Below are 15284 nucleotides of genomic sequence, written 5' to 3'. Positions count from 1 at the left end.
CATACAGAGCATCCCAGATTATTAAACCTCTAAGTACTCCCACTTTGGCCAGTATTGATCCTCATCCTTTGTAGAGACACTCTGTGGTTCACCTTGGGGTTCATTTGCCCCGTTGCCTCTCACCTACCATTTTTTGGTTGCTTTTTTCCTCAGACAAAAGAGTATGATTTCCTTCAGTCTCCTTCCCTTTAAAACATGTTTATACACTACTTACTATTTGTCTCTGTGCTCTGGGTTTGTTCCAGTTATTACATCTTTCTTAAAATGTACTATCCAAAACTGGACATGGCTGACACATCCCCATTGCCAAATTAGGACAAAAAATTTTTTGTGCTGTGCTGATGCTACTTCTGTTAATACATCCTGGAGCTGCTTTGCCTTTGCTTTGCAGCAGTGTGTGGCTTGTGACTTCCAGTGATCCATTCCAGCTGCCAGAACTTTTTCTCTAGCAGTGCTGCCTCTTCACATTCTTGGTGTGTGTTTTCGTGTGTGAGCTTGAATATGCAATTTGGAGCTTGGCTTTTAAAAGCTGTTACCTAGATTTCATCTTGGTTTAGTTTCTGTTGTTGTTGTTGTTGTTAAATTTAAGTGATTTCTAAATATTCATCTTGTCTTTCCAAAGGGATGGCAGTAGAGTCTGTCTTACCATGGAACATAGAATATCCTGAGTTAGAAGGGACCCACAAGGATCATTGAGTCCAGCTCCTGGCTCTGCATAGGACATCCCCCAAAATCACACCATGGTTATATTATATATGCATAAAGGAACAAATAATGTGAGAGAACAAATAGGATGGTTTTTTTCATTAAGAGAAAGTTCCATCATGCCCATGAATGTAATTGCTAATTAAAACTTGTATGTGAAAGAAATGGTTTGTGGCTGTATTTTGTTTGTTTTCAGAAAAGGAAATGTTGCCTAACAGGAAAGGAACCATTGGAAAAAGCATTTGAAGAAACTATTTTGACATGTGTGAGGGATGTCCTTCCTTGCCCTATCCATCACTTATCTCTATCCCCTCCCTATTTAGGTGATCAGATGTCACTTGCATAGTGATCTTCCTTATCAGAGCTGTCACTGATCATTGTTCTTCCTTTCCCAGTGACCTTGAGCCTGAGTGGTTGGATGGTGTGCAGAAGAATGGGGAACTATTTTATTTAGAACTGAGTGAAAGTGAAGAAGAAGCTCTGCTCCAGTCCAGCTGTCCAGAAATGCCACCAGTGAATCACGTCAGGTTTCGTGAAAACGAAGCTGAAGTTATTCAAGAGGGGTCACGAAAGGAAAGAAGGTGTGAACTGAAAAAATGGACCAAACTATTGAAAAAGAAGAATCTTTTGCCAAAGCATTCTGGTAAGAAAGGCAGTGGAAGCTGCAATGTGCACTCCTCTGGTCCTACTTCCATACTGAAACACCAGTCTGCTCAGAAAATGGGTGTCACAGTGCAGCAGAAGTACAAAGATGTGTACCTCTATGTAAATCCCAGAAAACTCTGCAGTGCTGGAGAAGAGGAGCAGCAGAAGCTACTGGAAGCCTTAGTAGGGATTGTCCATCAGTCTTCGTGGAGCAGCAGAAGAGCAGAAAAACAAGGCAGGAAGGATAAAATCATTAGAGGAGTTGGTGAGGAGAAGCTTGTGGTACATGGCTTGGTGCCAGGCAGTTCTGCGATGAAAACAGGTCAAATCTTGATTGGTAAGTCATCAAGCAAATACTTCACTTCTGCCCCCTTTCCTTCAGAATGTAGATATATTTACCTTCAGTGCTTTGTGAGGCAGCTCACTTGAATATTCCCTGAGACATCAGCAATTATGTCAGTTTTTGAGGGGTTGTTTTAAATCAAGGTCATTGCATCTGATCTTTTGTTACCTAGATAACTTTACTATATTGTTATATATCCATAGTGCTTTTAAGAAAATGTGACATAACCTAAGAGGTGTTAATATGGTAAGGAGATAACTATCCCTTAGTATACAGGGATTGAGCAGCTTGAACTTGGAGTAAGGAATACCCCATCACCACCAGCACTGTTAATTTACTGCAGGATTTGCTGAGCAGATAAGTGGGACTGGGGAAAAGCTATAACCTGCCAAACACTGCATGTAGTTTTTCACTCTTCTCCACAGCATCCCCCTTAGATAGAAAGCTTTACTGTGTATGCTTTACATGGATTTTGTGTCATAAAAATGAGGGGAAAATATAAAACATAAGATGTATTCATATGTTACAAACTTTCTGCACAGTCTTGTTTGGTTATTTTTCTGTTTAGCAGCTATAACAGCATCATCCTCAGCAGTTGTGATCAGGAGGCTCCAAGTGCATAGTGGGGAGGCAGTAAGTCTCTCTCTTTTGTGTTAGTTTGGCTCCTCAGACACTTCCATGAGCTGATGCAACTAAATAACCTGGCAGGGAACTAAGACAGAAGAAGAATTGGCTGTCTAATATTTTGCTGGTGTAGTAAGTTAAACTTGGGTCACAGGAGGTCTGACAAGCACTGAACGTGAATAATGGAGGGGAATGAACTGCTGTGAGTGGTAATGAGGGAGCAGAAATCCTCCCACTTCCAGCACTGAGGCCATTAAAAGCACTTGGCACTCCCAGGACGCCAACCTCGGAGATAGTAAATGTGAGACAACCAGGCTACATCTGTAAAGGGCAGGAGGTCGTTTAATTACCCTTGAAGTTGGTCCCTCACAGTGAGAGGGAGAGAGCAAAGATGTGATGTCGGTTAGAAGATCATGAAAATCTGAATGCTGTAGTAGCACAAATCCCACAGAGTCAGCATGAGTGCTTTTGGAATTCCAGTGTTGTGTGTGTGAAAAGGCAAGTTGTGCTTTGACTAGCTGATTCTTCCAGCACGTGTCTTTGGTAGGGATGCTAAAGAATACTACAGAGGGAAAATTGGATAACTTTCAAATTCTACCAGCAAGAACTGATTAGTCAAGAAGTGGGGGATGTGGCCTGAGGGGTTTCAGCTTCATCTGCTTAATGGTACTTAATCTAATTAGTGCAAGAGTGGGTATTTATAACCTGCATGTTAATTTTGGGACACAAGTTTGTGTATAGCATGTTTGTAAGAGCAGGTGTGAACTCAGGACAATGGGCAAGTACCAAATCCAGGAGATCAAGCTAACCTAAATGGAGATACTGCTTCATCTGCAGCTCATAATGCTTCCCAGAGCTACTGAGGACCAAAACTGTGGGGGTTTTTATCTGTTTTAAGTAGAAGAACATTTAAATTAATCTAAGGAGTCTTGCAGTTTAATATGTTCTAGGCTATCATCAACCCTTGCCTTGTTTTTGCGCATTGAAAACAAAATAGTTGAAAGCATACTGGAGTTATTCAGCTCTTAACTGGGAAAATGAGCTGTGTTCACTGCCAACAGTATAAAATGTGTAATTTTCATATAAAAATACTTTCAAATTATATATCTACAGTGAGGTTGAGTACTCTGGAATTTTTGTGTGGCGCCTAGGGATGCTTTACATAAATTAGATGCTCAAGTTTCAGTGCTATCTGCATAAAGAATATACAGTAAAAAAATATTTGTTCTTGTCAAAAAACTGCCTGGTTTACTCCTTCTGTGTTGCACATCAGGACGAGATGGCTGTGTGTACACCCAAAGCCTGATTTAGAAGCAACTGTAGTTCAGCTGACAGCTCCTCACATCCTCAGAGGGGGTCAAATTGGACAGAGAGTTCAAGAAAAATACAGTAGAATTTTGCCTTTTGGTTGTTGTTAAAAGTAGGTTTTAGGAATCCTGTTATGAATTATGGAAATATGTGTGCAAAGAATATTTCCATGGTCAAGTGAGGAATACCTGATGAGTCCAGCATGACGCCTGCTGGCTGCCCCAGTTATAACTTTGTTCATCTTGATCAACCTGCACATGCATAGACCTTTTGCTTTTGACTGTTTTAATGGCCTTCAGTGGTGCAGAGCAGATTTTGTAGAGTCTTTTGTGAAGGAAATAGGAAGTATATTTTCCTTTTAAAATGCATGCTTTAAAATGGCATCCCGTGGTGACCAGTTTGCAACACTCATTTTGACTCACAGCTACGAAGTGGTTATTGCTTTAGCATTTTGTAGTAGAAATAACTGGTTTTTCCATCCTTAGCAATCACTTTCCTCAGGTGGCTGCTTTTATTTACTCTGAAATGTGTATCCCTTGTAGCTTTGAATGCTTAAAACATCTGTTTATTATTTGGGCACTACACTTGAATTTTTGTTGTTAAGTTTGCATATGGAAGTCGTAAGTCTTGTTGCTGTACTTTATTAACCAAGTGGAATGCAGGCACTGACCATATGAAAGTAAACACAACAGATTTGCAAGCTAAAAAAGCTCTGCTGCTTTGTAACTCTACAAAGATGGCACTCGAGCCATGTGTTGTTTATTAGTGCATTTATCTTTTGCTTTATATGTAGCAGTTCAGCATCCATCTGAAATTTTCAAAACAAAACAGCCGTCATTGATTTTTAAACTCCTGCTGTCACTTTCATTTTGATTAAGATGAAATACAGTTGCTTTTATGTCATGTTTTCTCAGTGTCTTCAGTATTCTTGGCAAAGCATTTTCCTTGCTTAAGTTCATTTTTAACAATATGCAAAGCTGGATCTGTTCTGTAAAACTTTCTAGGCTCATCTTTGAGCATCTCTTCAAAGACAAAAAACCTCCACTAAATACTTGCTTTTAGATCCAGACAAGTAAGGGTTGTGATAGGAAATGCCATTTTAATTTGATTTTTGTTTTTCCCCTCTTCTTCAAATTGAAACCTGTCTGATTCACTGCCAGGAAAATTTCTTCCAAAGGCTGATGGGCATCATCTTTACTGTAGTACAGATGAAAAACTACTGACAATACAGAAAAGCTCTTGTCACTAGCAGAGTGTACTATTGTCATCATCTTAGAAATTATTTTCTGTTCATATTGCTCTCATCACTGAATGAGGGCAATGAATTTTCTCACCTGAGGAATTTCAGCATGAGTTTTCTCACCTGATTGTAGGTACAATTGTCAAGAAGTGTGAAAACTACCCAAGGACAGAAATTAATATTGGATGATAGTACAGATAGGCTATAATAATCCAGTTTTGAACAGCTACGCAAAAGCTGCAGATTGGTGTTGCAAACTTGGGTTGAAGGGTCCAGGTCCCACCCCCATTTACTGACAAATGGTTTTCTAAGGGGTTTTAATCACAGAATCAACCAGGTTGGAAAAGACCTCAAAGGTCTCAAGTCCAACCCTACTGTGGTTACTAGACCATGGCACTAAGTGCCACATCCAGTCTCATCTTGAAAACCTCCAGGGATGGTGAATCCACCACCTCCCTGGGCAGCCCATTCCAATGCCTGAGCACTCTCTCCATCAAAAGTGTCTTGCTAATATCCAACCTAACCCTCCCCTGGCAGAGCTTGAGTCTGTGCCCTCTTGTCCTACTGCTGCTTGCCTGGGAGAAGAGATGTTATATGGGAGGGTTGTTTTCCCAAATAAAGTAATATTTAAATAGTAATCTTTTCCAATTTTGATTTTAGTAGTAAAAATGCAGATATTGCTGTTGGAGTGCTGACTAGTGGTTTAAAACATAAATCCATTTACAAAAATTAGGCAGCTTGCAGTTATCTTCTGACAGTCAAAGTCAATGCTGGTTTTGTCATTTGCAGACCATGGAACTGAGTGTCCTGTCAGAAAAAATGTCCTTGAAAGGACTGTGAGAGTTTGAGATTTTTATGTGGAATTACTATATATGGTGTATTTGTTGAAAAGACTCTCCAAAGTAGAGATGTTGGGCACACAAGATGGAAACACAGAGCTTGCAGAAGCTTTGCTGTGTTCTCACTGAGGAGTTTGGGATGTCGTTTATGTTCTTTTAATCTCCTCTTGAAGCAGAACAGCATTGGTTGGGGTGAAGCAGCCTATAAAGCTAACATATAAAACAAGTAATTGATCTGGGTTTCTCCAGTAGAATGTGTTCCATAGTTTGCCTTTTTTGGAAAGGAGAATGTGCACATTTATAAGTGCTTCCACCAAGTCATTACCAAGAGCAAACTAAATGTCAGGATTCCATGAAAAAAACCATCCTCTGCCATATGTACAACATAATTCTGAATGCAGAAAGAAATGTTCACTTCCCCTCACAGTGTGCAAGTGATGCTCACTTAGCAGTCCCCTGGCTTAGTGCAAAGAGCTACTTTTAGAAATCATGGAACCACAGAACAGTTTGAGTTGAAAGGGACCTTAAAGACTATCTAGTTCCAACCCCCTCCCATGAGCAGAGACACCTTCCACTAGCCCAGGTGGCTCAGAGCCTCATCCAACCTGGCCTTGAACACTTCCAGGGATGGGGAATCCACAGCTTCTCTGGGCAACCTGTGCCAGTGCCTCACCTCCCTCACAGGGAAGAATTTCTTCCTAATATCTAATCTAAACATACTCCCTTTCAGAAGGATATGTATTTTTTTCTAAAGATAAAATTAATGACTCAAGGTCTAATATCCTGGAGCTGCCTGAAGAAAATTCATTTCCTCTATGCAGTTGCTCACTGTGTCTCTAGAAATGGAACTCAGACTTTGTTCTGATGTTTCTCTCTGTATCTGTAATTCAGTGATGTCTTAGTCTGGGAAAATTTGACTTAACTCTGCTGACCATCGAGTTAGATCAACTTAAACAATTGCAAACACCATTTCCACTTCTGTTTCATTTAACCTGAATGGATTAAGCATTAAGTGAAAATCGATTAAACTTTACACAATTAGAGTAATTTAATAAGTCTCACTCTCAAGTTTTTCACACTGCTGAAGGGGAGGAAACAATTCTCAAAGCAGGTGTAGATGTGAGACTGACAAGGGAACACCTGCATGTGTGAACTCTTCACTGCAATTAATTATCACACTGAGTAGATCTTGTGGTCAGGTCCTGCTTTTAGGATATTCTGTGTTCGTGATTTTACATACTTCATAGTTTGCCCACTGATGTAATTTATTCTGTTACTCTGTAGTCTCTGTTTTTGAATGCTATTGTGTTTGGCCAGAAGAAAAGGAGGAAAAAATGCAAACACCCACCCCCAGTTCTGGAAAGTCTATACTGATAGATGTAGGTTTTCTCAGTTGTATATCAAGTTGCTCCTCTTTGATAGAGATACATCATTTCCTGGCAGAAGGAAGGCCTTACAGGATGCTTTGGCTGTGCCCTCTGGAAAGCTGTTCCATTTATGGTACATGATTACATTTTTTACCAATTGAATGGAATAAATATTTACTGCTGCAATGAAAGTTTTACATGTGTACATTAGTCACTGAATAAATAAAACACTTGGAGTATGTAACATGTAAATACTGATGGATGGTCTCCTTTCCAAATGTCTTTGTATATTCCACGCTGGGAGATGTGGTTCCAAAACATTCCCTGAAGTGCTAAGGTGCATATGGCTTCACAAAGTGTCTGCAGCTCCTCCGAATGCCTTTGTGGGTCAGATGGCTGTTGTCTTTACAACAGAATTCCTAAGGTCCCTAGTAAAACAAACAGCACAAACGACTTTTGTTTCAGCACTGCTCCAGATGAGTACAAGAGCAGTTCATGCTTCCTCTTGTAGTTGTAAATTATGATCTTTAATACAGTGCTCCTAACAAAGAACATAGTAATTCTGTTTATAATTCTTGTTATATTAGAGTAGCCTGAATGCTCTGCTTTTCATTACTAATTTGCAAGTCCTGAGGCTCTGGCATGGACCTAGTGAGTTGCTTTAAATGCTATTTAACATTCAACTTTCCTGTCTTTGAGTTATGCTGAAGCTTCGATAGGCTCAAACTTCCCTGTGCTGTGCATCAAGAAACACAGAGATTAAGGAGAGAGTGCTGTTATTACTTGAAAGAAAAAAAACCATTTTAACTCATTCCAAGGAGTGATAACATTTTTATGTGTATAATAAAAATTAACTTCTTGGTTTTGCTGTCTGAAAGAGTAGGAATTAATTTTCCTTTAATGTAGAATAAGATCGAGCAGTTGGTTGTTGCCTGGTGTGTTAAAGAGGAATATTGCCTGCATTTTGGGGGGATTCAGTATTTCCTTACTGATGTTTAGCTAAGAAGAATGTTCTTTCTCTCATTGGCCTTAATTGTCCATTGCAATGATTTTGAGCAGTCAGCCTTGTACCTGGGAAGAATTCCAGTTGCGTTTGATGGTATTTAACAACAAGGTAGAACATAGAAATAATGATAACTGTCAGTATTCTTCTAAACTTTCACAGTCTGTTGCTTTTATTGGACTCAGGAAATTGAGAGACCTTAGAGTCACAGGTTGGCTTTAGTACCATGTCATTAACATCACTGTGTCAGTTGAGCTTAGCAAGTTTTTCCTGTAGAAAATTGAAACACATACTGAACTTTGCAGTGGTTCAGTGCTGTTGATCACATTTTTATTGCCAAGTCAGGGCATACAATATAAATATACTAACATGCACATTTGCCACAAATCCATATCCTTTTCCTAATCTCTTGGAATCAAGTCACTTTCAGTGTTAAGTAGGAAGCTAAGTTCTTTATTTCCCTTTCAACAGACAGAAGAGAGACCACTGAAAGTGATATCAGAGAATATCAAGTAGGAAGTAAGACTTATTTTGTTACTCTGAAGTTGAATATTTGGCTCTGGGGAGGACCTAATGAACCATCAAGTCCTATATCCTGCTGCCACTGGCACTCACTTTGTATAGTTCTTTGCATCAATTTGTGTTGCCTTATCTTAGGTACTACTTAGGGACAGTATCTGAGGTAGTAGGCAGGTATAATTAATCAATTAATTACCACTGGGATGCTTCTCTAGAATACTTTCCATGGCTTCAGATATAAATCCTAGTTCGATTTTTGTACTTTAATGTGGATTTTAAGTTTGTAAGCTCTAATTTGGTTCTGTTTGCTTTTATAAGTGGTGCCTTAAATTTTTCAAACCTTTTCTACCTGCAGTTAATTACTTTGTTGTTTTGGAGTAATTTTGGGGACAGCAGCATTTATATCACCAGAGGTAGTGCTGGAGAAGGATTGGCAAGTGAACAGAGGTGGTTTTAAAGGGAAAAGAAGTAATTCTTGGGCATAATCTGATTGGAGAATGGATTCAAAATCGAAGACAGTAGATTTAGATTAGCCATTAGGATTTCTACCTGCAGTTAATTACTTTGTTGTTTTGGAGTAATTTTGGGGACAGCAGCATTTATATCACCAGAGGTAGTGCTGGAGAAGGATTGGCAAGTGAACAGAGGTGGTTTTAAAGGGAAAAGAAGTAATTCTTGGGCATAATCTGATTGGAGAATGGATTCAAAATCGAAGACAGTAGATTTAGATTAGCCATTAGGAAAAAAGTTCTTTGCTGTGAGGTTGGCACTGGCATGGCACAGGTTGCCCAGAAAAGTTGTGGCTGCTCCACCCCTGGCAGTGTTCAGGCCAGGCTGGATGGAGCTCTGAGCAACCTAATCTAGTGGAAGGTGTCCCTGCCCATGGCAGTGGGTTTGGAAGTAGATGGTCTTTAAGGTCCCTTCCAACCCAAACTGTTCTGTGATTTTATTTGTGTGAAACAATACAAGTGTGACAGTAAGGCCTTAAGAGCATTGAGGTAATAGAATTATGTTCCTGAAGGTAGTAAATGTTGCATGTAGAAACCATCTACCTAAATGTAACAAAAATACATTTATGATTATCTGAATGTCATATTCATTTCTAAAACAAGACACTGTTTGACTTTGTATTGTGGTGCAATACCATCTAACTTTCCTTTTTTGTCTGTTTTATCTCCAGGTGATGCTCTGGTTGCTGTAAATGATGTCGATGTGAATTCTGAAAACATAGAAAGGGTTTTGTCTTGCATTCCAGGTCCTATGCAGGTACAGTAGTTGAACATTTATTCCAGATGCCCTCTGTAAAAATGGGGATTGTTTCTAGCTTTTTTTTCCTTAGGAAACACAATTTAGGTGGTCTTTTTCTTAGAACTTCCTCATCTCCTTTTTGAACATGTTGCTTGACAAAGTATGGTCGCTCTGAGAGTTATTTTGAGTACTGATCTCAGCAAATGAAGGATGAGGTATGGAATGTTGTGATGCCTTTGCTTCTGGTGAGCAGCAGGGCTGCAGGTGTGCAATAGCATGTGTGAGGCAAGTTAGTGATGTCTAGGTTGAGGATAAATGTATCAGTCACAGAATAATAGTGGCTCTTTTGTCAGTTACTGTTCTTAAGATGGTAATAATTGCTATGTAAATATTTAAGATAATTATATCTTCATCAATATAAAAGATACTCACAAGAGAGTAAAAAGAAGTCTGAATTCCCAAGCAGTGCTGCTAAATATATTTAGGAGCATTTGAATGGAGAAATTGATACTGCTTTCATACTTAAATATCAGCATTAGTTCTTGGGCATTTCAGTGCTTTTAGATTAAATATTTTTAAGATCTTTCAAAACTTAACAGTGATGAAAATTGATAGAAGTCAGTAATAACAACTGATGCCAAAAAACACCTTGACCTGATGAATAATATTTCTTCTCCCAGTCCTGCTGCATATTTCTTTCCTTCTAGCTGAATAATAATTTTGGAGCTACAATGAAGAATTAAAGAGTTAATAAGGAATTAAATAGCTATTTCAGAATTAAACCAGGAGATTGTTGCTTATCTAGGATGTTAGGAGTGTAAAATGAAGTATTTTGAGTTATTCCTCTTAAATCCACTTCCTTACTTCTACAAGAGGAGGACAAGATTGAAGTCACAGTTTATCGATATGAGAAGGAGCAGATTAAAGATTATAATGTCTCTTGGTAGTTTTTCTTCAGGTAGAATATATGAGGTGATGATAAGAAGAGAAATGTTTTATGGTCCACAGATAAAACTAAGTGGAAATTTTCAGTTTTGTTAAACAAGCTTCTGTTTGCAGCTTCTGTAGTATTGTGCCTGTGGAATTACATCTGCAGCCGCAGTGAGATTGAGTACCAGGATGTCAGTTTAGGAAGCTTTCCAAGATATTTGACAGTATGAAGCTTGCCTAAGCTACCAGAGTTGTGGTCAGGTATTGGCAGAGCTCCATGGGAGAAAAGCCTTGTCTTGTCTGTCTTTGACCAAATAGGGAGTTGCTGTAACTGTTATTAAATACAGAACGATTAAAAAAGCAGAGATTATATAGTTTATGCAATTGTATCCTTGCTAGATTAGACTATATGTATTATTTGTTGCTAAAATGCAATGCAGCCCTTCACAGAGCAGTTACTTTACTGCAACGTTAATGTTTGCGCTGTCAGTAAATCTGTCAAGTAGACAGTGATTACTTGAAATGTATAACAGTTTGTCATGTTGGCTTTCCAAACCCTTTTATTAAAGTGCAATTATGCCTGTTTTACTGTGCAGTTTGAGTCAAGCCAGAAGAGTGATTGCTGGGACAGACAGTGGAGATTTAAATGCAGAGGTCTGGGGTTTGTTGGTTTTTTTTGCAGTGTAGAACACTCTGTTTATGCTGCTGCAGAAACAGAGGGTTGTTGTAGCTGAGATTTTGTAATACAAGCAAAATTGTTAATGTAGTCTCATTCATCTTAAGTTGCAAAATGCCAAATAAGATGCAGCTTAAAGCTGTTTTACCTTTGCTGTAAGTTATATACATAAGCAAAGTTCCTGCTTTTCTGGGCTCAGTGATAAAAATGTTAGTTAAAAAACTTAACTACCTAGATTCTCTCAGTTGCAGCATGTAGGATAACATATCCATTATTATATTTCCAGAATTTTCTTTTCCTTACCTAAGTTCAAGCAAATTAGGTCTAGGCATGTCAGGGCCGGTATAGTGTATTTATTGAGCAACAGAAATCCAAATGCCACGAGTCCTTTCTCACATTTCTGTAATCAGAGTAGCTGCTGTCTCCTAGCACCACAAGACAAAGGCAGAATAGGAAGGGCTAAAGGAATATACTCTTCCTTCCCCTGATACTCAGAAGTTGTAGAACCATTTTACCCAGAACTCTGAAACACTTCCCCCGAGGCAGACAATTCAGGATCAGAAATTTCAGCCTGAAATTTGGAGTTACAGCTGTGCAAACCATAAGCACATGGGAAATGGAGACTTCCAACAGGAAATGGCAGGCAATGCCACCAGCTCTGCCTGTAATAAAATCCATATTCTAAGCCATACAGCTTGCTTGGAGAGGAAATCATCCCTTTCTAGGGCAGAGCAGTGGTGTAACAGCTACATTTTCTCTTTCTTACACCGACAAATGTATAAGAGCATTAAGAAACAAACTAAGCACAGAGTGACCTTCCAGTCATGATTTTTCAGCTTCCAGCAGCTAATAGTTAGGGACATGTGGATCACTTTGTACATTCTCCTTTGTTAATCTAGTTCTTTAAATTCCTTTGACCTCCACAGCATCCTGTGGCAGTGATTTATGCAAGTGGTTTGTGTTACTTGCATTGTCATTGGCTTTCAAAGTGCCTCAATTAAGTGCATTTCATACCCACATCTTCCTGTGTTACCAGAAGTTAACTGTCCATATCTTTGTATCATTCCATGACTTTCAGGAGCTCTGTCTTGTTCCACTTTTGTCACATATTTCCTAAGCAGAAGATTCCCATCCATGTGCCTCACGGTTAGCTGTTTCTGTCACCTTCCTCTGTTCCTTCTTGCTGTTTTATTAAATTCTTTTTGAGAACTGTGTGCCTGATATATAGAGTGGAATACTAATGTTTTCTGTGCTTTTCCCATTCTTCATGTCATTTCTGTTTTCTACTGGGCATTGAAATGGTTTTCTTTAGGAGAAATGGAGTCAAAGCTGTGGAAGATTTCCTAGTCAGTACTTACGAAAGGGAACTGCAGTAGTCGTGTATTTCATCAGATCCTGTGCACTGCTCAGGATGAGGATTAAGTTCTCACACAAAAGATTAATTTCTCATTTCATTCATCTTGAAGATTCATTTCTCCACAAAAAAAAAATAGGTTTTTAGGGTACGTGGGCATTCAGTGTCTTGGTCCTTTTCTCTTACAGTGACGTGGGAGGCAGCAGGGATGCCTGCAGGAGGAGGGAGAGTGGAAGTTCTGTTTAGCCCAGTTTGTTTTGAGCTTTTCCTTGAGGTCCATATGGTTGTGTCTCCAAGACAAGACAGACTGAGGTTGGCTTTTTAAAAACGGAGAGACTAAAAGACAGACTGCAGCAAGAATTGCACCTGTGCATCATTAGTGTAGGGACTGTAGCCTAAGTGTCATGGATAAGTGTACACAGACAAGTTGTAATAGAAGTTAAGAGAAATAACTATTGAGCCTTGAGGACATCTGCAAGAAGTTAAACCGAGGATGAGGAGAATGCTCTGCAGTATGTACAGATGGCATGATGAAGACAGAGAACTGCGTCACAGAATGCTGGAGAAGATGACATGCACCTCTGAAACTGTGAACTAGCAAGTTACTGGGTCTTAAAAAGCAGCTGCTTCTTAGCTGGATGTTCCTGCACCTCGAGCCTTGTAATGTGCAGCACAAGGAATCGAGCCTGAAGTGATGAGGAGAGAGTGAGGGATGAGTTACTGTCGGAACAGAGAGGGGGAGCACATGGCAGGAGGGCAGGATTGAGTGCAGTGCTGTGCCAGGAAGAGAAAAGAGAAAAAAGCTGATAGCAGCCAAAACAGGATAGGAGAAAATTAACGGGAAGTGTTGGGAGGGAGCTGAATGGAATGGGAAGGAGGCAGCCAGTGACACAAGTGTTGTAGCTGTAAGAGCTGCTGATGGCACTTCGCTCCGAGCTGCTTTGACAGGCAGTGGGTGTTTTAAAGCCTCATTATTTCTTGCTGGCACTCCTCTCCTCAAGTGTGTGTATACACATACACAGTTAGGAAGATGTAAATGATCTGTATTTAAATGTATAAATTACCCCTGCTTGCACTTCCCAAATTTATCATGACTGGGAAAATAGAAACCTTTTATGTTGCATCAGTCCTTAGGCTGAACTGTCACTTGCTTGACAGAGCAGCAGGATTTGGGGTGATGTGTTATGTTCAGATCTTCCCAGTCAATAGGCATGTTATGAGGATTTTAAGGCAGACAAACAGCCTTGTGTAAAAATATATGAAAGAGGGAACTGAACGTGTGCCTGCTTAGTCCAAATACGTCTTCAGTCACTTTGAACACTGATAAAAACTAAGGTATCATCCAAAAAAAGAAATCAGTTTCTTCTCCTTGGAAATTACAGTGTCATGCTGGGCCAAGAGCTAGGTATTTCTCACATCTTCTTTCATACTTAGGATGAAGTGTTCATTCACAAAAAGATTTAAAAATTTGCTATTTCATCACTGCTGGAACAACTAACAAACAGAATTTTTTGCAAGACTGTGCTCATAAAAAATAGGTCTGTAAAGCAAATTGTGAAACATATTTCCACATCAAGTTTGGATTATGTGCTGCTTGTGAGCCAGGAAACATGCATGTATTCTAAATTTTCTGGGGTTTTATGTATTTGGGAAATAAAGAACAAGAAACATCATATCGTTTTTTGGCAGAGTAACCTTGGTCATCTAAACTTTTAAGTTGCTATTTAAGAGAGGATATTGTGCCTGTGCTTTGATCTTTATGTTTCTTCCAAAGACATAGCACAGCAAGGGATGTAAACAGTTTTTATGCTTCTTGGAAGTTGTGTGAGTTGTTAAATACAGCAACAAAACTCTTATTTGCTGATTTTACAGTTAGAAAAAAAGGAAGAAAAGTTAATGTGGTGAAAATGAAAGACTGAAAGAATTGCTACAGTTACAAATTAACAGACTTCTGCAGTCTAATGTAAATTTAAACTGATCTCCCTGTGCAAATGTGTCAGTGCATTCAGACTGGCAAAGAAATGCTCATGAAAGAGCCTTGAGGGTATCTACTTAGAAAAGTGCTGACATTTTTGCAAGAAGTCAAATACTGTGTGTGTTTCAAAGGCATGGTAATGGGTTTTGTGTTCAGCAAACCCAGAGCAGTAAGTCTATTTTTCCATGCTCAAACCCGTAAGAATTAAGTATGAAAACACACCAAACCACATGCTTACTCACATGGTTCACAGAGCATGTAATAGCTGGCTTTGTCCTTTGGAATAGATGGTTATGTAATGCAGAAGTCAAATACTGTGTGTGTTTCAAAGGCATGGTAATGGGTTTTGTGTTCAGCAAACCCAGAGCAGTAAGTCTATTTTTCCATGCTCAAACCCGTAAGAATTAAGTATGAAAACACACCAAACCACATGCTTACTCACATGGTTCACAGAGCATGTAATAGCTGGCTTTGTCCTTTGGAATAGATGGTTATGTAATGCGTCTAA

At 39.2% G+C, this 15284-nt stretch overlaps 1 protein-coding gene across 1 annotated transcript in view; it reads left to right on the top strand.

The window, feature by feature from the left end:
* The first annotated feature begins 1106 nt into the window (after window positions 1-1106).
* The window catches only part of INTU (inturned planar cell polarity protein), a 30747-nt gene continuing 16569 nt past the window's right edge, over window positions 1107-15284 (top strand). The window contains exons 1-2 of the mRNA XM_009075417.1: window positions 1107-1687; window positions 9774-9859. Of these exons, the coding sequence (XP_009073665.1) occupies window positions 1210-1687; window positions 9774-9859 (564 nt within the window). The 5' untranslated portion in view covers window positions 1107-1209. The remainder of the gene's footprint in view (window positions 1688-9773; window positions 9860-15284) is intronic.

The sequence above is a fragment of the Acanthisitta chloris genome, unplaced genomic scaffold (assembly GCF_000695815.1).
Source record: "Acanthisitta chloris isolate BGI_N310 unplaced genomic scaffold, ASM69581v1 scaffold24745, whole genome shotgun sequence".
Taxonomy (NCBI): Eukaryota; Metazoa; Chordata; class Aves; order Passeriformes; family Acanthisittidae; genus Acanthisitta; species Acanthisitta chloris.
This window is presented reverse-complemented; position numbering and strand designations above follow the sequence as displayed.